Source organism: Littorina saxatilis, linkage group LG1 (assembly GCF_037325665.1).
Source record: "Littorina saxatilis isolate snail1 linkage group LG1, US_GU_Lsax_2.0, whole genome shotgun sequence".
Lineage (NCBI taxonomy): Eukaryota > Metazoa > Mollusca > Gastropoda > Littorinimorpha > Littorinidae > Littorina > Littorina saxatilis.
The window spans coordinates 8739079-8763638 of NC_090245.1; the positions used below are offsets into that span (position 1 = coordinate 8739079).

The 24560-nt window shown below is 43.1% G+C and overlaps 1 protein-coding gene across 1 annotated transcript; it reads left to right on the forward strand.

Annotated features, from left to right (window-relative positions):
- The first annotated feature begins 1651 nt into the window (after window positions 1–1651).
- On the forward strand, window positions 1652–24542 carry LOC138960843 (serine/threonine-protein kinase Nek11-like). The gene is made up of 14 exons (XM_070332488.1): window positions 1652–2172; window positions 2906–3071; window positions 4113–4261; window positions 4817–4978; window positions 5589–5738; window positions 6761–6839; window positions 7356–7456; window positions 8237–8380; window positions 9265–9340; window positions 9823–9958; window positions 10852–11028; window positions 12253–12477; window positions 13117–13198; window positions 19515–24542. Exons 1-14 carry the CDS (start codon window positions 2030–2032, stop codon window positions 19702–19704), a joined length of 1980 nt encoding a protein of 659 aa, XP_070188589.1. The 5' UTR covers window positions 1652–2029; the 3' UTR covers window positions 19705–24542.
- Window positions 24543–24560: the final 18 nt, after the last annotated feature.

Sequence of the window (24560 nt, forward strand, 5' to 3'; positions counted from 1 at the left end):
TGGTCAGCAGCATCATGAGTCATCTCGAGTCCAACAAGATACTGTGCGAAGAACAACATGGGTTCAGAAAAGGTCGTTCATGTGAAACCCAACTGCTTGAACTCTTTGAGGAACTCACAACCAACTTAGAAAATAGCCTCCAGACTAATATAGTTGTCATGGATTTTGCCAAGGCATTTGACAAAGTCAACCACAGTTTACTGTGCCATAAACTCCACCACTATGGTGTCCGAGGAAAGGTCAACGACTGGATCAGGAGCTTCTTCAGTGGGCGCCGCCAGTCAGTTGTCGTGGAAGGGGCAGAGTCTGACTATACTGACGTCAAGTCAGGAGTACCCCGCCAAAGGATCTGTGCTGGGCCCATGCCTCTTCCTAGCCTATAGCAATGACCTACCGGACAGAGTCACTTCAAGCTCGCGCCTGTTTGCAGACGACACCATGCTGAACAGACCAATGACTTCTCAACAAGACCACGAGAGTCTCCAGGACGATCTGCGGAGCTTAGAAGCATGGGAAGAAGAGTGGGAAATGTCATTCCATCCTGACAAATGCAACACCCTCCCAATGACTCGAAGCAGAACAACCAAGCCCCACGACTACGTGCTCCATGACCACCAGCTGGAGTCGGTGGACGCCATCAAATACCTGGGCGTCACCATTCAGAAAGATGCATGTTGGGACAAACACATCAACAACGTGTGTGCCAAAGCCAACAGTGCACTATGCATGCTGAGGAGAAATCTGAAAATCGGATCTCCAAAGACAAAAGAACTAGCCTACAAATCACTTGTCCGACCAATAGTCGAGTACGCTTGCACAGTCTGGGACCCGCACAAGATCAAAGAGGTCAGTCAGATTGAAAAAGTGCAGCGCAGGGCGGCAGCCCGTTTTGTTCTCAACAGACACAAACAGACGGCCAGCGTGGACGACATGCTCAACGAACTAGAGGGGCCCTCGCTAGAAGAACGCAGGAAAGAGGCCAGGCTCTCCATGCTGAAGAAGATCACATCGGGATCCGCACATGTGAGGTGCGAGGAGCTACACCTACTCGCCCCAAGGGCTAGACTGAGAGGAGTCCCCACAGAGAGACAGCAATTCAAGCGGATCCCAGCGAGAAACTACAGAAAGAACAGCTTCCTCCCAAGAACAATCAGGGACTGGAACGAGACCCCTTCATCCCTCCTCCTCTCACACCCCCAGGCCCCAGACTCCTGCATTGCGCAGGAGTCGAGTTCCTGCATTGTGCAGGAACTCCCCAGCCCCCAGTAGATTCTAGCTAGGCTGCTTTTTTTTCTTTTTTTTTTCTCACTCTTTGGAATCTGCAACCCTCCACAATGTGACATAATGGTCAGCCTAAATGACCGTGGTCACAATATGGAAGAAGAAGAAGAAGAAGAAGACTCTTAAAAAAACACTACCGTACTGAAGCGGATCGAATGATCGTACAAGCGTCGTCTGCTTTTTTTGGAATGAGTTGTCTTTCCTGTCTGGCTCATTCGTTTGAGGCAGTCGTAAACGTCACCCAAGCTTGTCGAACCACCTTGTACGATAGTTCAGTGTAAATAACTAATATTTCTGTGAATTGTATTGATGAAAGAAGGTTGACGCCAAATATCAGTCAGAACAATGGAGTGAGACAGAATGCAGGTGCGACTGTTTACGACATGATGTCGCGCGGTAACAATAGACGCTGAAAATGTCCCAACACGCCAAGAGTGCAACTGCGAGTGTGGAACGAAATTTGTTACTTTTCAGATGACAACGGAGCAAACAAACTTCCTGTTGTAATCGTCAGCCGAGCCGAATACTTGATAAGTTTTCTGCGTTTGTTTCTTGCGCTGCTTTTCACGAAAATCGGCCGAGAGAAGTTGTGATCACCTATCGTCTTGTCCTGTCACTGTCAGGTCACAAGTTCACAAAGAACGGGATCGATAAAGTTAGGCCATCAGTAAACGAATCACGTTTTGCTCGTTTGTGTATCTGTCGCCTTTGGGTAAATGACTAGTGTATGAGCTGATAAGTGTGAAATATGCCGCCCAGCAGGCCTTCCAAGGATCGCAACTCGAAAGAGGCTCGGGTACTTGCCAACAGATATGAGGTGTTGAAAAAACTGGGAAGTGGAAACTTCGGTGTTGCGTTCCTGTGCAACGACATCAAAAATGAAAATGAGCAGTGAGTTATCTCATGTGTGTGTGTGTGTGTGTGTGTACGTTTGCAATGACATTAAGATTATTGATCAAGTGGATATAACATTAAAATGTGCTCACCAGTAACATGGAAAATCAAATTTAAGAACATGTTTCATGATTGATTGTCCATGTTTCTGGTGAGTACATTTTTATTGTTATCTTGGTCTATAGTTCTTCTCACCTGCAGTCTCCAGACTTGTTCTTCTTCAAGTGTTTTGGGCCTATATCTCTGTACAAGAGTGCATGTCCATGCATTCGTCTGAAAATGTGCTGACATTGGGTGTTTTTTTTCCCCATCCATGTAATTAGTATATCCATCAATCTATGAATTAACTAGTCAGATATCAAATCTATACATCATCAGGGTTCCATCTAGAATTGGATCGAGAACCTAGCTACTGAAGTCAAAATACAAGTAAACTTAGCCATGCCAAGAGGATAGAAAACATACAAAATGTTATCCAAGAGGTATGAACACATGCAATATTTGTGCTAATGATGAATAGAATTTATCAACTGAGTGTAAAACTTTGTAAACTTTTGATGCATCATCAGTAGACACAAATCTGACTATGTTCTCATTCCGTTAGGATATGAATGAATATATATTCACTGTATCAATCACAATATCGCTTGCTTATCTTGCCAAGAAGTATCTGATAAGTACAAACATTTTGAAGACGTTGAACACTGCATCGTGCTGCATACATTTTCAGGAAAGTGTTGAAAGAAATCTCAGTTGGAGACCTACAACCCGATGAAACTGTGGACGCAATGCACGAGGCACGCCTGTTGTCTCGCCTTGATCATCCCAGCATTGTCAAGTTCCATGACAGCTTCATTGATGGAGAGTTCTTTTGCATCATTACAGAGTATTGCGATGTAAGTTGAACGGCCTGGTGTCATTATCAGCTTGTGTTTGTTTGCTTGTTTCTTTATTTGTTTGTTTTCTTGTTTATTGTTTTGTGTCTCGAGAACTCAGGTCTTCAGAGACCGAATCAGCATCTCTCTTAATCTCCGTTTTGTGTGTGTGAGAGAGAGAGAGAGAGAGAGAGAGAGAGAGAGAGAGAGAGAGAGAGAGAGAGAGAGAGAGAGAGAGTATCAAACCTTGTAATCAACAAACTAAAGAAGGGGGTGGAAAACGAGAGAGAGGGTAAAAAGAACACGCCCCTCTTAACTAAACCTTCATAAAAACTGACTGTAAAACTTAACAAAGATGATCCTAAAACAAAAAGGGATGTTATGTGTTGTATCCAAAAACGATGTGATTAAAACATTACAAGAAAAGGTAGGGCAAAGAAGATCCTAAAATCTTCAACATGAATCATTTCCTATAGCTATGTGGGGGGTAAAGTCCAGTTGTGGGAGGGGAGGGGGGACTAGAACAAAGGCCCCTCTGTGGTCAGTCGGCTTCTCAGGGCCAGCCAAGCTGGCCTCAGCAACACATGTGAAAGTAATTAACTCGCTCGTACCGGAGTTTTGCTAAGGAATAGAGTAAAACTCCAATTTGGCTGCACAAAAGTTGTCAGCTTAAAAGGACCTACTTTCTCTTCTCAACGCACGGGCTATTCGTACTGTATTTCCTCTTGTACACTTACAAGGCTCCTATGGGGAAAATAAGAGATACCAGCAAAAAAATGTATGTGTACTGCACTTTTCTCCACATGTGTGTGTGTGTGTATGCATGTTGCAAGTATGCGTTTGTTTACTTTCAGCCAAAGACATTGGTCTATGTTTGTGATGGGTGAGCATATCTTAGAAAACTAGTTTTGTAATGCTTAAAACAAATCAGCAACAATAATACAAACCCCACCAGTTATTTTTGGCAAGTTTTCAGACCTACAAGACTGACATTCAATGTTCTGGATTTTTTGTTTGAAAAAGGAAGTAATTCAAAGTTGTTGTTTTTCTGTCCCCAAACAGGGTGGAGACCTGGATGATAAGATCACAGAGTACAAGAAGAAAGGGATGAAGTTTGAGGAGAAGACGGTGCTGGACTGGATAGTGCAGTTGACAATGGCTCTCCAGTACATGCACAGTCGCCGTGTTCTGCACAGAGATCTCAAGACCAGGTAAGACAGGCGCTTGTGTGGAAAGGTAGATGATGGTTCACACTTTTTCGCGGGCAGGTGGCTAATGTTTGTATCGTGGAACCTGTGATGAAAGGGCATCTGTGGGACAATCCGAAATTGACCTTGAATTGCACGTGGCCTGCCATGTCAAGTATATTTTGGTGAAGTTAACGGAGTGTGTTCTCTTATTTGATGAACCTTTGCCTCACCGGAGAGGCCTCACGTAGAAGGTACCACGGTAATATTTAGAATTTCCTCAGGACGGTTTATATATTAGATGTTTTTGTGACATGAATATATGTTTAGTTTACTCATAACGTAACAAAACAAGCATTTCTTCTTCTTCCTCTTCTTATTCTTCTTCTCTGTTGATAATATTGTTTATAATTTTTTTAAGTAATTGTTAGTTACATTCTGTTGGCCTTTCTGTGTCTTTGTTAGCTGTAAAGCATTCTTCTTCATCTTGCATGCGTATAGCAAAGGCTTCATAGGATCTAGGATCTTTTGATGGAGACAGTTCATAACTATGCTGAATTTATTTGTGTACTCTTTCAGAAACATCTTCTTGAGGCAGAACATGGTGAAGATTGGTGACTTTGGAATCTCTCGTATTCTGATGGGAACAACCGACATGGCTTCCACCTTCACAGGCACGCCATACTACATGAGTCCTGAGGTGTTGAAGCATGAAGGATACAATTCCAAATCTGACGTCTGGTGAGTGTGCCATGGCCACTGTATATCTCCGCTCTCTTCTTACAGTGCTTGGATGTTCTGGGCTGGGAAAAATTGAGGGAAGCTAACTTCATTTACTCACACAATTCCAAATCTGAGGTCTGGGGAGTGCCTTTGTACATCTGCACCCTCTTCTTTTGTTTGCTTGAATGTTCTCTGTTTGCATTGTTTTCACAGACTTTATTGATAGATTATTGTGCTTGTGGTCATTGGCCCAGATACTAACCACGGATGAGGGGGTGTGGGTGAGAAAATTAAGGGAAACTAATTTACTCCTCACACTTTTATTCATCTTCCACAGGTATACTTTCACCCTCACTGGGTATCTATAATAGCTAGTTACAATTACAACATACAATCGCTGCTCCCTCAATGTTCATTGTTTACAGTTCTAAAGATATGGAGAGAGAGAGAGAACAGTGTATGTGTGTGTATATGTGTGTGTGTGTGTGTGTGTGGACTCTTTTTTCAGGTATATAATAAAGTAAAATTGTGCGAAAAAAGATGCATTGTTAGTTCTGCAACCAAAAAGTTCACTGATACACTCATACTGTGATATCTAAACAGATATGTTTTGGTTGTGCTTACACAGGTCAGTGGGGTGTATCCTGTATGAGCTGTGTGCACTGGACCATGCCTTCAACGGTCAAGGTCTGATGGGTGTCATGTACAAGATTGTGGAGGGAGAAGCCCCGGACATCCCCAAGAAGTACTCTAGGGACCTCAACGACGTCATGAAAAAGTAAGTGATTTTCTTGTTGTCATGATGAGTATTCTTGTATTCTTGGCTTAAAAGTGTAGCTATAGCTTTGTGATCAATAAAGAGACCTAAAAATACTTTACTCACATGGGCAGACTAAACAAACAACAGTGACGTTCCGACCACTAAGGTCTTCTTCAGGGACATTCATAACACTACCAACACTAGGTAGTGTTGTTGGAAGCCAAACAGTCTTTGAAGAAATAATGTGCAGAAATTAAAAAAAAAAAACACAAAATTTAAAACAGAAATATCAGGTCATCATAATTTTAAAGCATGAGAATAAGATGAGTAAAGTTTAAGGGGGGGGGGGGGGGGGATGTCCAACATGGGAGTCAACTCCTGGGCCAGGTCAGTTTTCAGAGGTGGGTTTTTTTCCCGAGCTGTTCTCCAGCCTGTATATTGCAGGATTTCAAAAGAGTTCAAAGCACTTAAAAACAAATTATTTTCCCAAGTCAGTTTAAGCCACTAGGTATCAATCAATCAATCAATGAGTCTTATATCGCGCATATTCCGTGGGTACAGTTCTAGGCGCTCTGCAGTGATGCCGTGTGAGATGAAATTTTATACGGCCAGTAGATTGCAGCCATGTCGGCGCATATTTACCTTTCACGGCCTTATTCCAAGTCACACGGGTATGGTAGACAATTATTAACTGTGCCTAAGCAATTTTGCCAGGAAAGACCCTTTTGTCAATCGTGGGATCTTTAACGTGCACACCCAATGTAGTATACACGGGGGGTGGTTCGGACACCGAAGAGAGTCTGCACACAAAGTTGACTCTGTGAAATAAATTTCCGCCGAACCTGGGATCGAACTCGCGCTGACAGCGGCCAACTGAATACAAATCCAGCGCGCTACCAACTGAGCTATATCCCCGCCCCAATTATGGGTATGGGTTTTGTGGTTTTGGGTTTTTCTTTGAAAAAATGTTGTTGTGCAAAAATATCAGGTCATTATGATCTTGGAGCATGAACTATTCTTTTTCTGTATTTCTTTTGCAGGATGCTGACCAAGGAACCGGACCTTCGCCCAGGAGCCCAGGAGGTTCTCAAGCTGCCGTACGTTTTGCAGCACATTAATGTGAGTGGATCGCCAGCCCGTATGGTGCTACAGTGGAACCCCCTATTAAGACCCCCAATTTAAGACTCCCTCCCTTTTAAGACCCAGTTTTCTGAGAATTTCTGTTCTTCACCTCTGTAAATTTACCCCCATTTTCAGACTATCTCCTTTTTAAGACCTGATTTTCTCAGATATTTGGACGTCTTTAAAGGGGGGTTCCACTGTAAATCATCAGCCTGCTAGCTCAGTTGGTAGAACCCTGGACTTGAACAAGTTTGAATCCAAGACGGGACAGATACAGATCAACTTTATGTGTTGACTCAGGCAGTATCCATGTTTTACCCCCGTGTCACTACTAGCACACACAAGACCTGGGTCATTTTGCCAAAGGTACAGGTGGCCGATTAGACCTAAACACACTCCCACCTGGGTGGCAAGACTCTTGTTGCTGCTAGTGGAGATGTTTTGATGTATGATGTGACTTTTTCTGCAGTTTGCGCTCATGTTTTTAATGTATGTGACATCTCGTGTGTGCAGAAAATGAAGGACACTTTGACCGATGAGTACAGATCAAGACATCACGGAAATCTGAATGAGGAAAAAGCAGAAAAAGAGGCACAGGAGATTGCCTACCTTCTGTAAGTTAATTTTGACATTTCTGCCTGCATGTTTGTTTCAGTCTGTCTGCTTTTTCTTTCTGTCTGTCTGTCTAAAATGTGCTGATGGGCACAGTGGCGTGGTGGTAAGACGTCGGCCTCCTAATCGGGAGGTTGTGAGTTCGAATCCCGGTCGCTGCCGCCTGGTGGGTTAAGAGTGGAGATTTTTCCGATCTCCCAGGTCAACTTATGTGCAGACCTGCTAGTGACTTAACCCCCTTCGTGTGTACACGCAAGCACAAGACCAAGTGCGCACGGAAAAGATCCTGTAATCCATGTGAGAGTTCGGTGGGTTATAGAAACACGAAAATACCCAGCATGCCTCCCCCGAAATCGGCGTATGCTGCCTGAATGGCGGGGTCAAAACGGTCATACACGTAAAAATCCACTCGTGCTGAAAACATGAGTGAACATGGGAGTCTAAGCCCATGAACGAAGAAGAAGAAGAAGAAGAAGTCTAAAATGTCTCCCTCTTCATCACCCTACTATATCTTCTGTCATCTTCTTTTCCATTTCTCCCTTCACCAGGGGGTGCTAATTATGGGCTTTTTTTTATTTATTTCCGCTTTGGGTGAAAGTTCAAAAATTGATTTCCTGAGTGATTGACAGGCATATCTCTATGTATCAAAACGTTCAGAATTGTAAACCACCCAACAGCAAAGTTTAAACAGATTTCCTGAACTACTTTGGTAAGCTGTTCAGGATAATTTAACTCACTGTTAGTTTACCTTTCATGTGTATGTTTTATTTTGTTCCTTGTAGGAGGGAAAAGTCTCACCTGGAGGACCTGAGAAAGACTGAAGTCAAAGAAGAACTTAAAATGAAAGACACAAAGTATATGTCGCCACGGGAGCGCATGCGACTGCGCAAAATGCAGGAAGCAGACAAACGAGGCACAGAGTTACAGTGAGTCCTAAATTTAAGACTTCCTCTCTTTTAAGACTCCCTCTCTTTTAAGACTCCCTCCATTTTAAGACTCCCTCCATTTTAAGACTCCCTCCATTTTAAGACTCCCTCCATTTTAACACCTTACTTTTTCAGATGTTCTGCATGTTCATAACCTCTGTAAATTTACCTCCATTTAAAGACTCCCTTCTCAGTGGGCGGGGATGTAGCTCAGTCGGTAGCGCGCTGGATTTGTATCCAGTTGGCCGCTGTCAGCGTGAGTTCGTCCCCACGTTCGGCGAGAGATTTATTTCTCAGAGTCAACTTTGTGTGCAGACTCTCCTTGGTGTCCGAACACCCCCATGTGTACACGCAAGCACAAGACCAAGTGCGCACGAAAAAGATCCTGTAATCCATGTCAGAGTTCGGTGGGTTATAGAAACACGAAAATACCCAGCATGCTTCTTCCGAAAACGGCGTATGGCTGCCTAAATGGCGGGGTAAAAAACGGTCATACACGTAAAATTCCACTCGTGCAAAAAACACGAGTGTACGTGGGAGTTTCACCCCACGAACGCAGAAGAAGAAGAAGAAGACTCCCTTCTTTTTAAGACTTGATTGTCTCAGATTTTTGGAAGTCAAAGGGGGGTTGAATTGTGCTGTCGCACAGCGGAACCCACACTATAAGACTCTCTCCTATAAGACAATGCTTTTTCCGACTATCAGTGATGTGAGCAATACAGGATATAAAGTTAAAAAACAAAAGATATCTGTACTCACAGATACAGATATCTGTTTTTGTTTTTTTTAACTTTGTTTATCTCACCACAGTCATTTTGTTTTTTAGAATACAGGATATGCTTCGCTCGACCAGGTTTTGTACCTGTTTTTGTTTTTTCTCCCAGGAAACATGCCAAGGTAAAGCTGAAAGAAAACGCAGATAGAAGCAAGGCCCTGAAGGACACCATGTCCAAAACCACAGTGAGTAACACTTTTCTCAAAGTCTATAAAACGGCACTGGCTTGAATAAATGTTAAGCTTGTGTATGTCATGAGGTGTACTTGTATATTTTCCCAGATTTACAAAGGCACACACCGCAGGTACTATGAAAGTGAGATTGCTTAACCCAAGGAATTAAAAATCAACGTTTACGACTCCCTGACTGACTAGTTTTTCCTCCTGACCATAGAACTTTTTTTTACCCTTCCAAATAAAAAAATTTAAAAAATGACAAAACATAATTTTGCAGTCTCTCTCTCCCTCCCTCTCTCTGTTGATCTCTCTCTCTCTCTCTCGATCTCTCTCTTATAATCAAATTCTTAAAGTGGACATATCTTATGCATTAGTTCCTAATTTTTCCCGATCTCTGTTGATCCTCTACACTGATCCTGCATTTGGGAATATTCATTACAGTGTTTGTGTATCTACCTGTATTTTTTACCTGTCTATTTTGAAACTTACAGGTACCAGCGTGGAAAGGAGGCAGTGGTGAAGGTGGCACACTGACCAGTGCCCTCTACGTTCCTGACCCCAGACTGACCGGGTCAGTGTCAGAGGAGTATGCCACTTTTGGTCCGCATTACAGAGCTCTGTCTGCAAGTAAGTACTTCTGAACAGTGTTTTAAAATTAAAATGTCCGAGTTTCTTGTTTGTTTTATTTGTTTGCTTAATGCCCAGCCGACCACGAAGGGCCATATCAGGGCGGTGCTGCTTTGACATATAACGTGCGCCACACACAAGACAGAAGTCGCAGCACAGGCTTCATGTCTCACCCAGTCACATTATTCTGACACCGGACCAACCTGTCCTGGCACTAACCCCATAATGCCAGACGCCAGGCGGAGCAGCCACTAGATTGTCAATTTTAAAGTCTTAGGTATGACCCGGCCGGGGTTCGAACCCACGACCTCCCGGCCGATCACAGGGCGGACGCCTTACCACTAGGCCAACCGTGCCGGTAAATAAATGTCCGAGTGAAGATGTTAGTTTTTGATGCAAGTGAAAAGAAGTGTAAAACAGGGCTAACCAAATAATTATAGGCTTTATGGTGAATTTTTGAGACTGAGGTTGTCAGCATCATTTTATGGAAATTTGGATCCAACTTCCGCTGTCATATAATTATGATCAGAGCATCAGATCTGAGATTTCAATCTGAAAAAAAGGCATTTTTGATTAATGTTTGTGATGCAGAGATCCTTTGCATAGACCGTGTTGGCCATAAAAAGTGAAAAGCGGAAATTCAGGATAGGCTTGTAGTTCTTTGGAGTCCTCACAGTCACAGTTACAGTCGTACCTGTCTCCAGGTACCACCCAAGGGCCTGACCAAAAGGGGTCATCATAGAAATGTGGTGTCTATGGAAACGTGAATTATGTAGGAAATACGTCAGGGATCGAATAGGATGCATAATCCTTCATGGGCAGACGGTCATTAACGAGAGGTGGTTGCTGGGACAGGTTCGACTGTATTGTCAACTTTCATTGCTGTGTTTCAGGCCACCATGGTTTCTATGACGACGATGACGACAATGATGTGGTGACAGGCAAGGTCCTTGCTCGTACGGCTGGCGGTCGTTTGGGATCTTTATCTGCCCCGAAAGATCGTCCCATCACGCCCATGAGAAACACCATGGTTTACAACAGGGAACACTCCACCTTGGACTTCAAAGATGGTGTGGAATCTTTTGTTACTTTCAGTTCACCTAGTGCCCCTCCGCTTTCTTGTGCGTGCCTTTGTCATACTGCTGATCCTTGCAGGTCTTTCGTTATTCAGTGCAACCCCCCTGTTAAGCCCCCGATGGAAGACTCCCCCCCCCCTTTTAAGACCCTGTTTTCTCAGATTTTTGATTAAAAAACAAAAACAATTTAAGACTTCCCCCTTTTTAAGACCTTGTTTTTTTTAGACTTTCTTTTCATAACGTCTGTAAATTTACCTCAAGTTTAAGACTCCCTCCTTTTTGACTCACATGCGAAGCAAAAGTGAGTCTATGTACTCACCCGAGTCGTCCGTCCGTCCGTCCGTCCGGACGTCCGGACGTCCGTCCGTCCGGAAAACTTTAACGTTGGATATTTCTTGGACACTATTCAGTCTATCAGTACCAAATTTGGCAAGATGGTGTATGATGACAAGGCCCCAAAAAACATACATAGCATCTTGACCTTGCTTCAAGGTCAAGGTCGCAGGGGCCATAAATGTTGCCTAAAAAACAGCTATTTTTCATATTTTTCCCATTTTCTCTGAAGTTTTTGAGATTCAATACCTCACCTATATATGATATATAGGGCAAAGTAAGCCCCATCTTTTGATACCAGTTTGGTTTACCTTGCTTCAAGGTCAAGGTCACAGGAGCTCTTCAAAGTTGGATTGTATACATATTTTGAAGTGACCTTGACCCTGAACTATGGAAGATAACTGTTTCAAACTTAAAAATTATGTGGGGCACATGTTATGCTTTCATCATGAGACACATTCGGTCACATATGATCAAGGTCAAGGTCACTTTGACCCTTATGAAATGTGACCAAAATAAGGTAGTGAACCACTAAAAGTGACCATATCTCATGGTAGAAAGAGCCAATAAGCACCATTGTACTTCCTATGTCTTGAATTAACAGCTTTGTGTTGCATGACCTTGGATGACCTGGTCAAGGTCACATGTATTTTGGTAGGAAAAATGTGTAAAGCATGTGAGTCGTATGGGCTTTGCCCTTCTTGTTAAGACTTGATTTTCTCAGATTTGTTTTGGTCTGAAAAGGGGGGTTTCACTGTATTACTCCCCTTTAATTTCTTGATTTATTTCTTTATGACGCTCAGGTCAAGCCCAGAGGTTTGTTTACACCCCCCTAATTTATTTGAACCTGTTCTGTTTTCTTACATTTCTTGTTTTACTTGTCAGGTATACCAGACAGTCCAGAGCTGGCAGAGACCTATTACTCCCAGTTTGAGGGGGAATTTGAGGACTCGTCACCAGAGAAAGAGAAGGCAGACGAAATAGGAGAGGGGGAGGAGAAAGAAGAGGAGGATGAAGAAGGAGAGGGAACCATTGTAGCTGGTGGGGACGATGAGATGGCAGACTACATCAGTCGTCTGGAAGGAGCCTTACATACAGCGTCTTCCAATGGTAAGTTACAAGACGTATATAAAGCAAATCCAGTAGTTTGGGTCAATCACAGAAACACACGAATCATGCTCAAGCAGGGAACATTTTCTAAGAAAAAATGAATGGCAGTATCTTCAAATTATGAAATTCCTCTGCAATAGACCATTAAAAAATGGTGATAACTTCAAATAATGAGGACATTTACATGGCGCAAATCCTAAAACAGTTCTAATGATGACATTTCTCTGCAATAAGCCATGACAAAAATGGCAATAGCTTCAACTGATGAAATTCCTCTGCAATAAGCCATACATGCGTGGATCGACAGGTTAAAAAATAATACATCGTATAAGAACTGAAACATCAACTTCGTTCTTTTATTGATAACTCTAGATCCCACCATTATAACTACATGTACCATTTTTGCGGTAGTGTAGTCGTACAGAAGATTGGAAACCAAAAAAGAATAATGCATGACAAAAAGGAACACTACAAGGATGTTACATGATCCTAACAGTCTTGTCAAATGAAAGATGGTCTTGTTTTGATTATTCAAAAGTTCCCTTCTTGAAGTATGTTAACTTGTCCAGTAGCCATAATTACGCACATGCAAATGATCATTTGTTGCAGTCATTCTCAAATGAAATGTTTTATTTGCAGAAGACACAGTGATTTCTGATGACACGATTTCTGGAGCCTTTGGGCCTGGTGCCAGAGACATTAAGATAAAGAACCTCAAAAAGTGAGTATTCCTTCTCTTTGCTTGCCATAACATTGGCATCATGATCTCTCTCTCTCTCTGTCTGTCTGTCTCTCTCTGTCTGTCTCTCTCTGTCTGTCTCTCTCCCTCTCTCTCTCTCTCTCCCTCTCCCCCTCTCTCTCTCCCTCTCTCTCTCTCTCTCTCTCTCTCTCTCCCTCTCTCTCTCTCTCTCCCTCTCTCTCTCTCTCTCCCTCTCTCTCTCTCTCTCTCCCTCTCTCTCTCTCTCTCTCTCTCTCTCTCTCTCTCTCTCTCTCTCTCTGCTTCTACATAATGCGCTTCATGTACATAAACTTATATGTTCTACCATTAATGTTTTTATGTAACCTTTTTTTCCCTAGTCATAGTTATAGTAAAATAGTTTAGTCCCTCTTTAGGGCGAGGGCCAGATGCAAAAAAGCATATCTATGCTTATTCTTGTCACCCTCGAAAAATAAAGATTTGTCATTGTCATTGTCATTGTCTCTCTCTCTCTCTCTCTCTCTCTCTCTCTCTCTCTCTCTCTCTCTCTCTCTCTCTCTTCCCATTTGTTTTGAGAAGAAGAAAAGCCCACCAGTATAAGGCTGTGTTTCCACCCAGCCAGCAAGACATTAGCGGCCGATAATCGGCCGAACACCCTTCAAAAAGTCGGGCCGGTGACGTCAAAACATACGACGCGGGTGTTGGCCCGACTAACTTTTGCAAAGAGGCAACGATGCGGCCGATAGGCGGCCGAACACCTGCACTACGGCGGCACGCATCCGGTCCGATGTTAATCGGCCCGATGACTTGTTTGACCTGCGGTCCGACACCTTATGCCGACATCGGGAAGATATCGATTTCAGCGGGAAGACATCGGGACGATGTCGGCATAAGGTGTCGGGCCGCAGGTCCAACAAGCCATCGGGCCGATTAACATCGGACCGGATGCGTGCCGCCATAGTACAGGTGTTCGGCCGCCTGTCGGCCGCCTCGTTGCCTCTTTGCAAAAGTTAGTCGGGCCAACACCCGCGTCGTATCTTTTGACGTCACCTGCCCGACTTTTTGAAGGGTGTTCGGCCGACTATCGGCCGCTAATGTCTTGCTGGCTGGGTGCAGCTACAGATACAGCAGTATGTACCACCACCACCCCCCCCCCCCCCAAGTGTAACAGTGCAAAATTCACTTACAGCTACAGCTACAGCAGTATAACCCCCCCTCCCCCCAGTGTTACAGTGGAAAACAAACCTACAGATACAGCAGTGTGTACAACCCCCCCCCCCCCCCCCCCCCCCCCCAGTGTAACAGTGCAAAACAAATCACCAGCTAGAGATACAGCAGTATGTAGAACACCCCGCCCCTACCGCCCTCACTGTAACAGTACAAAACACACCTACAGCTACAGATACAGCCGTATACACCCCCCCCCCCCCTCAGTATTACAGTATAAAACACACCTACAGCAACAGATTCAGCAGTATATACAACCCCCCAAGTGTAACAGTGCAAAAATTACTTACAGCTACAGCTACAGCAGTATGTACACCTCCCCTCCCCCTTAGTAACAGTGCAAAACACACCTACAGCTACAGCAGTATGTACAACCCCCAACCCCCCCCCCCCCCCCACCACTGTAACAGTACAAAACTCATTTACAGCTACAGATTCAGAATTATGTACATCCCCCTCCCCCCGCTGCCACCACTGTAACAGTACCAAACATACCTACAGCTTCAGATACAGCAGTATGTACAACACTCAACCGCCTTCCCCCGTGTAGAGTGCAAAACACACCTAGACCTACAGATACAGCAGTATGTACAACCCCCCCCCCCCACCCCCTGTGTGCAAAACACACCTACAGCTACATATACAGCAGTATGTTCAACCCCCCCCCCCCTCCCCGCCTACTGTAACAGTACATAACACACCTACAGCTACATCAGTATGTACAAACCGCCCCCCCCCCCCCCCAAGTGTAACAGTACAAAACACGCCTACAGCTACAGATAGATCAGTATGTACACCCCCCCCCCCCCCCCCAAGTGTTACAATGCAATACCTACAGCTACAGATACATCAGTATGTACACCCCACCCCCCAAGTGTAACAGTGCAAACCACACTTACAGCTACAGATTCAGCAGTATGTACTCCACCCCCACCCCCCCCCCCCCCCCCCCCCCCCCCCCCCCCCCCCCCCCGTGTAACAGTGCAAAAATCACTAACAGCTACAGCAGTATACCCCCCCTCCCCGTACAGCTACAGCAGTATAAACAAGAAGGGCAAAGCCCATACGACTCACATGCTTGACCTTGACCTTTACATGACCTTGGCCTTCAGGGTCAAGGTCAAATAACTAAACCTAGCAATGACATCATACACTAAGAACTGCTTTACACATTTTTCCTACCAAAATACATGTGACCTTGACCCAAGGTCAAGGTCATCCAAGGTCATGCAACACAAAGCTGTTAATTCAAGACATAGGAAGTACAATGGTGCTTATTAGCGAGCTTTAGATTGACCAACGAAACTTAGTTCGTAGCGATCCCTTTCGTTTCCGGTTATGCAATCGGGAAATCCCTGCGAACTTTTCTTCGCGCCTGCGGTTCTGAGGCGGTAGCACCTTTAGAAGCAGACGAAATGTTTGTCGTGCTCATCCAAACCAATGGCTAAAACATTGGATAGTGTTCGTGTGTTGCACCACACTTTGAATTGTTGGGTGTGACGAAAACTCGTGGTGACGATTTTAAACCATGTTGGGTCACGCATGGTCCAATCTTACATGGTTCAATCTTACATGGTCCAACCTTACATGGTCCAATCTTACATGGTCCAATATTACATGGTCCAATAATATATATATGGACCATGTAAGATTGGACCATGTAAGGTTGGACCATGTAAGGTTGGACCATGTAAGATTGGACCATGTAAGGTTGGACCATGTAAGGTTGGACCATGTAAGGTTGGACCATGCAAGATTGGACCATGTAAGATTGGACCATGTATGGTTGGACCATGTAAGGTTGGACCATGTAAGATTGGACCAATCTTACATGGTCCAATATTACATGGTCCAACCTTACATGGTCCAATCTTACATGGTCCAATATTACATGGTCCAACCTTACATGGTCCAATCTTACATGGTCCAATCTTACATGGTCCAATATTACATGGTCCAATAATATATATATGGACCATGTAAGATTGGACCATGTAAGATTGGACCATGTAATATTGGACCATGTAAGATTGGCCCATGTAAGGTTGGACCATGTAATATTGCACCATGTAAGATTGGACCATGTAAGATTGGACCATGCAAGGTTGGACCATGTAAGATTGGACCATGTAAGATTGGACCATGTAAGGTTGGACCATGTATGGTTGGACCATGTAAGATTGGACCATGTAAGGTTGCACCATGTAAGATTGGACCATGTAAGATTGGACCATGCAAGGTTGGACCATGTAAGATTGGACCATGTAAGATTGGACCATGTAAGGTTGGACCATGTATGGTTGGACCATGTAAGATTGGACCATGTAATATTGGACCATGTAAGATTGGACCATGTATGGTTGGACCATGTAAGGTTGGACCATGTAAGATTGGACCAATCTTACATGGTCCAATATTACATGGTCCAACCTTACATGGTCCAATCTTACATGGTCCAATATTACATGGTCCAACCTTACATGGTCCAATCTTACATGGTCCAATCTTACATGGTCCAATATTACATGGTCCAATAATATATATATGGACCATGTAAGATTGGACCATGTAAGATTGGACCATGTAAGATTGGACCATGTAATATTGGACCATGTAAGATTGGCCCATGTAAGGTTGGACCATGTAATATTGCACCATGTAAGATTGGACCATGTAAGATTGGACCATGCAAGGTTGGACCATGTAAGATTGGACCATGTAAGATTGGACCATGTAAGGTTGGACCATGTATGGTTGGACCATGTAAGATTGGACCATGTAAGGTTGGACCATGTAAGGTTGGACCATGCAAGATTGGACCATGCAAGATTGGACCATGTAAGATTGGACCATGTAAGGTTGGACCATGTAAGGTTGGACCATGTAAGATTGGACCATGTAAGGTTGGACCATGTAAGATTGGACCATGCAAGATTGGACCATGCAAGATTGGACCATGCAAGATTGGACCATGTAAGATTGGACCATGTAAGGTTGGACCATGTATGGTTGGACCATGTAAGATTGGACCATGTAAGGTTGGACCATGTAAGGTTGGACCATGTAAGGTTGGACCATGCAAGATTGGACCATGCAAGATTGGACCATGCAAGATTGGACCATGTAAGGTTGGACCATGTAAGATTGGACCATGTAAGATTGGACCATGTAAGATTGGACCATGCGTGACCCAACATGGTTTAAAATCGTCACCACGACTGGACCATGTAAGATTGGACCATGTAGGTTTGGACCATGTAAGGTTGGACCATGTAAGATTGGTCCATGTAAGATTGGTGTGCATCAGTGCAAAACACACCACCAGCTACAGATAGATCAGTATGTACCCCCCCCCAAGTGTTACAATGCAATACACACACCTACAGCTACAGATACATCAGTATACATACACCCCACCCCCCAAGTGTAACAGTGCAAACCACACTTAAAGCTACAGATTCAGCAGTATCATGAGTATGTACTCCACCCCCCCCCCCCCCCCCCCCCACTGTACAGGACAAAACACCTACATCTACATCTACAGATACAGCAGTATGTACTCCCCCCACTGTATAACAGCAAAACTAACATTAAAGAAAAAAAAACCAAAATCACTTACTCGCTGGATCCGTCGGTTGTCCTCGAGTTGACGTTAACAGCTTGAACACACCTGTAGGTTTCCATCCGTCCTTGGCTACACAATTTTAACTTGTCAACTATCACCGCCACCACGTGGCACTGGGACCAGCACTCAGATTGAGATCCCGAGGCGACATTCGTCTCGGATAACATATCATCAATGTGCTGTCCAACATTCGCAAGAATGTCTCTTCTTTCGATATTAACTTGAACTAAGAAAACAAATAAACTTTGCTCACGCGGGAAAGTAGCAGCTAGCCGGCCATCTTCACACTCAATCTTGTTTGTACCGTAAGGAAAGCTATTAGAGTATTTCAAGTATATATGATGGCGTATTTTTAAAATGTAAAACTCATGGTTTGAGCTCATGCTGTATTTGATTGCAAATATACAAACAAAACTTACAATTAATTATCCTACTCCTATGTGAAAAAGTCAACAAATATGAATAATTTAGTTTCGCATTTGCAGAGTCATGTCACGCCGTTCCCGACGCTTGAACAGGGGACGTAACAAATGCTAAAATAATGATAATAAATTCAAGTTGTTATCTCCCGTAACTCTGCATATTTTTATCGACAGCAACATTGCGTCGGGCCGATGTCGGGGTTTATTATGTACATTTGCCGAGTTTTACACACAGTCAAAACGATATCGGCGCGACAACGGACGTCGACACACGACATTTGACGACGTCACCCGACTGAAATCGTCAGTCGGCCGACGAAAGCTTGCTAGCTGGGCATGTCCGCTGTTTGCATAATGTCTGTTGTGGTGTTTATGTTGTGTGCATTTTGGCAAATTTATGGAACATGTATAGCCCCCCATCCCCCCCCCTCCCCACCACCACCTTGCACATAAGGTCTATTACTGTATTCATTTTTCTGTACATGTCTGTGCTGGTTTGGGCAAATGTATGTAACATAGTCCCGACCACCACCACCACCCCTCTGCCCCACACACAAATAAACACACACACAAACACACATACTTCTTGTGATCAGTGCTATTTGCGTGGCTTAGTTTTTCTTTTTGTCCAGCAAATTGGAACTCCCTGCCGCTTGAGCTTCGCCAGAGCCCCTCTCTTGACGCGTTCAAGAGTAGGTTGAAGATCGACTCAGTTCTTCCCGTAGCTGGCTGCGACTTTCATGTTCGACGTGATGTGTTGTGCCCCAAAAGACATTCTTGTGCTGTGCTCTGTGAGAGGTGTTTTCTTTGTGCTTAATATTATTTTGTTTGGACCTAGCTATTGATGTGTACATTGTTGTTAAACAGTTGTTTGTTGTATGTTTATCAGGGTTTGCTAGTGTGTGATAGGGTTCGTGTCCGTCTGTAGATGTTAGTTTCTGTGTTAGTCCTGTGTTGACAACTCTTCAACAAGCGCTTAGAACTGTACCCACGGAATACGCGCTATATAAGCTTCATATTGATTGATTGATTGAAATTCACTGACCTTTCATGCTGTATGTTTCAGGCAGTGCATAGCCTCCCTGGGAGAGGAAGCCTTCAAGAAAGCCTACGACTATTTGCGCAAAGCACGCAGCGACGATAAGAAGAGCGAGTCTGACATCATGATAGGTTTGCGAGTGTACGTCAAGAATCCGTCCGACTGTTTCATTGTGGATCAACTGCTGTTCCTTGAAGACGTGGCCAAAGACAGCTGAATGCATGGATATGCTGACGCAGGGAACGGTTCAACGATTCTGAGTGAAACTGACTGCTGAGCAAATGCACCAGTGGCATGGAAAATCACTAGCACTGTAGGTGTCATAACCAAAATCTGCTGTTGGAATTCATTGTTGGAGTATTTGGAAAATGTTTGATGATTGGTGTAAAGTTGATGGTTGTGATTTGAGTTGTTGATGCGTTGGATAGAACTAATAGTTGCTTAGAACTAAGGCTTGTTGTATATTAATATTAACTGCGTCTTAATTGCCATATGTGACGGTTTGAATACAAAGAAAATATCATGTGGTAAGATTTAGAGAAGTGAGATTTAGAATGCGTGCTAAATGCTGAACATATTGGACTTTCAAATGCATTTTCAGTCTGAAGCAAGCATGCAGTATGCCAGTAATGCTGCTCAGAATGAAAGCTGATGTTAAGGAAATGACAAAGTTTTAAGCAAAAGTGTACAGCAGATTTATACAGTGGTACCTGCGATGTGAAGCCCCTCCGATGAGAGAAAACCTGCCATAAAAGGACACCTTCTGTTGTTCCTGTGTCTGTTGCCTTGACCAAAATATACCTGTCATGACAGGCCACCTGCAGTGTAGGGACACTTTTGGCAGGTCCCAAAGGTGTCCTTTCATCACAGGTACCACTGTAGTAGACAACAGAAAAATGCAATCTTTGTTTGCAGCATGGGTGATGAGCACATGCTTACTGACTGTCTTTACACAGCTTTTCAGTTGAAATAGTGAACTCTTAACATAGACGATTTTCTAAAATAACTCCATCGGGTTTGTATGGGTTGTGAAAGAGTGAAGACCCTTGCTTTTCCACTGACAAATAACTTCACACTACATTGGGGTGTGCACGTTAAAGATTCCACGATTGACAAAAGGGTCTTTCCTGGCAAAATTGTATAGGCATAGATAAAAAATGTCCACCAAAATACCCGTGTGACTTGGAATAATAGGCCGTGAAAAGTAGGATATGCGCCGAAATGGCTGCGATCTGCTGGTTGATGGGAATGCGTGATGTATTGTGTAAAAAATTCCATCTCACACGGCATAAATAGATCCCTGCGCCTTGAGTCCGAGTCTGGAGATACGCGCGCGATATAAGACTTCATATAACAATAACACATGTGCTCCTGTCCCTGTGTTTCCGACACACCCCTCGCTAGTGATTGGCGCCTCCAATGTTTGTCCGAGTAAAAAGTATGGGTATTCACTCTTTCACAACCTGTACAAAACTGACAGTTGTTTTCGGAATTCGTCTATTATTGGTACAGGGTAGGAGTGCTTTAACCCCTTCACTGCCCACCCCGTATGTAATACGTGGTCATTTTCGGTTTGTCCTACGCCCATAACCGTATCTCATACATGGGATTTGTGTCAACAACATTGCGGGACATTTCTGAAAACTAAATGGGAGGTAACCACTGTCCAAGTACTTGTAGGGGTTCTAAACACATTTCTTTCCCATAGACCGTTCGGATAATGCTGTTATGCTGAGGCAGTGAAGGGGTTAATGAAAGAAAAAGAATATTGTCTGTGCTGTCCTTGTGTTGGTAAGTACCAATTTATTTTGTTTTTCTACTTTATTTATCTGACCCACAGTCATCTTGTTGTTTAGATAGAGAAAAAGAAGTTGTTTGTTGGGATCAAGAGCCAGTATTGTAGTGCTATGTTGTTTTGAGGAACAACTGAAGATTTTTGTCTACCTAGATTGGTGATGTTGCTGCTGATGTTCAAAGACGAACTACAGTTGTATATGAACAAAGTTTGAATCTGTCTCATAGAAGAAATATGCCACAACTATATAGTATAGTATCTAAACTGGTTGTCATATTTTTTTCAGTGTATTTTTTTTGCTCAATCAAGTTGATTTTTTGACTTGTAACTTATTTGTTGTCTGTTGGTAATTAACTTACAACCTGGTTATTTTGCCATTATTTTGTGATTGATGTTTTAAATTTGTGTGTGTGTTGTTAATTATTTGCAAACCTGTGAGATGTTGATGTTTACAAGTGTGTAAAGTGCTGTATGATTACAAGTATTCTAGTTACTCTGAGCATGCACACGTACGATGAACTTGTGTATATTGTTGTCCAAATATACAGGTTCTGGAACCGATATATAGTAATACATATTTTCCAAGTTTATGCGCCCAAACGTTTAAAGCAGCCTTCTTCTCAGCATTCTGAGAGAAATGAACGAAGACAGCCTTGTTTTTTTTAATATTTTGTTCCAAGTAAAAGACGTTCCACAAACAATCATCTGTAGCTTACATATCATCTGTAGCTTACATATCATCTGTAGCTTACATATCATCTAAGTATTACAGAACACTGTTTAAAGTTCCAGATATTTTAACCTGTTTTAAGCAGCACAATTTTTCTGTGCGTTCAATGTTTCAAGCAGCACAATCTTCGTCCAGTTAAAAGCTTACTGTGATCACATGTTTTTTGCAGTTAAATAAAGTGTGTGTGGTGTTTCATAAGCAGTATATGTCATAACTACAGAATGCTTTTGGTTGAGATTTTTTAACCGTCTTTAACAAAATTAACCGTCCATATTTTTCAACGAATGGTAGTGATGAAACATGAATTGCATCTTTGGGTGCATGTACGTGTACGTATCCCTAAACTGTGGTTTTAATTACATTTTCAGTTATTAGCATCATTTATGGTGTCTTTTTTCATTTTAGTTTTTAATTATATTTTGGCTGAATTCGGTTTCTTACAATCAGGGAGCTATTTTGTCAGTATTGCATAACCTTAATTCTTTTAAGTGATAATGCATGTATTTGTCTTTTCTTAATCATTCTATTTATTCTTACTTTTTTCACTTTCGTGTGTATGTATGGATAAGGATAAAATGTATATCGTTATGGCATTTTGTGTATGACAAAGACCAGGTGTTGTCTGGTTTATAGTGACTGAATTTTGCTGCACAATTTATCTGTTCTTATTCACTGACATGATGTGAAAACTGCTGCTAGTTTTCTTACCATTCTTACAGAAACACAGATTACCGGTTCTTATTGAAAGAGTGTCTTGCGCTTTTTTTCCCAGGCATTTGCGAATATGAGTGCATGGGGGGTTGATCACAGAATCTGTTTACGTACAGAGATTTATTTGAATTTGGACGTGGGCATGTGCACGTGTGTCTCGGTATCTAATTCAAAACTGAACAATTATGCATGCAGTTCTTCTTCTTCATTCAGCGTTCCAGAATTGTCTGGTTACGTGTGAGCTCGTTTGCCCATTTGGGTTCCCCACACTATACTCTGAGAGCATAGTCAGCTCACTCCGCTTTCGTTGAGTAGGCATGCTGGGTATTTTCGTGTTTCCATAACCCACAGAACTCCGACATGGATTACAGGATCTTTTCCGTGCGCACTTGGTCTTGTGCTTGCGTGTACACACGAAGGGGGTTAAGTCACAAGCAGGTCTGCACATAAGTTGACCTGGGAGATCGGAAAAATCTTTACTCTTAACCCACTAGGCGGCAGCGACCGGGATTCGAACTCATGACCTCCCGATTAGGAGGCCGACGTCTTACCACCACGCCACTGTGCCCGTCATGCATGCAGTGATTATCAAGTGAAACACAGTGAAAGTACTGACTGGAAAGAGGGTGTATGTCAAGAAATGTGAAGCTGTATTTATAGCTACAGTAAACCCTCCCACTAACGACCTTGAAAATGTCCAGAAAAATCGGTCGTAAAAAGGAGGGGTCTTTATTGGGAGTTTGCGAGGTATCATTTTTTTCACAGGGGTGGCAACTGTTTGGCAGTTCAGTCTTGAAAGTTGTGTCCGTTATCCTATGTTTGTTCCCATTTGATGTGCATAAGGATAAGCATGATGTACGTGCATACATCAGCGCACAGACGGGCAGACATAACACTAACACTCACACGCGCGCGCCTGCGGTCTCATAGGTAAAACTCAGTGATTGACCCTGGGTAAGAAAGTCAGTGTCTGTAACCTGGGACAGGAACAGTTTCCTCTTAAACATCAAAAGATACTATGAGCAAGAATGGGTCATTGACCCGAGGTCTCAGTTGGTGAGCACACACTCAGAGAATACATACACAGCAATTCATTATTGAGTTGTCCTTCTAACTGCCCCTACCCAACTCCTATCCACCCCCCCCCCCCTCTACTTCGAGGGCAGTCCTTCAATTGTGACAGCAATAGGTGAGAAGATGACAGCCGTGGGCCACTGGACTTGCACGCATTACTGACTACAGACTACCACCCCTAACTCTTGATGCCTGACTAATGGCGTGCGTGTTTTGCGTGTGCTGGGTTAAACTTTGACACTCACTGGTTAAAAGGAAAGGTCAAAGTCATTATTGACCCTAAATTGGTAGGTCGGTCGTCGGAAAAAGGAGGGCGTCGTTCTTGGGAGGTTAGTTACAGTGTGAAAAGCATCCGTACCGAGAAATTCGGTCGGCAAAAGGAGGGGGTCGTTCTTGGGAGAGGTCGTTACGGGAGGTTTCGCTGTACTGTCTTTTCTTGTTAGGTTTAGTGCTTTTAGCCTTCATACAATGGACATTCCACTGCAAACAAAACGATTTGCACACCTGTAGAAACTAATATGTACATTTTGAAATGAAAATTAAATTCCTTTTTTTTTATTACATTGCTAAAGATCGATGTGCATTGGTATTACATGTAGAAACAAATACACATCTTGTCATTTAATATTTGTCATGATAGTCAAAAATGGTTTTGCTCATTTCCAACATTTCGGTGATTTTGTTGGTACATGTATTCACAACAAATGCAATACATATTTTGTTCATAAACACATATATTTTACATGCATATTTAAAAAATAAA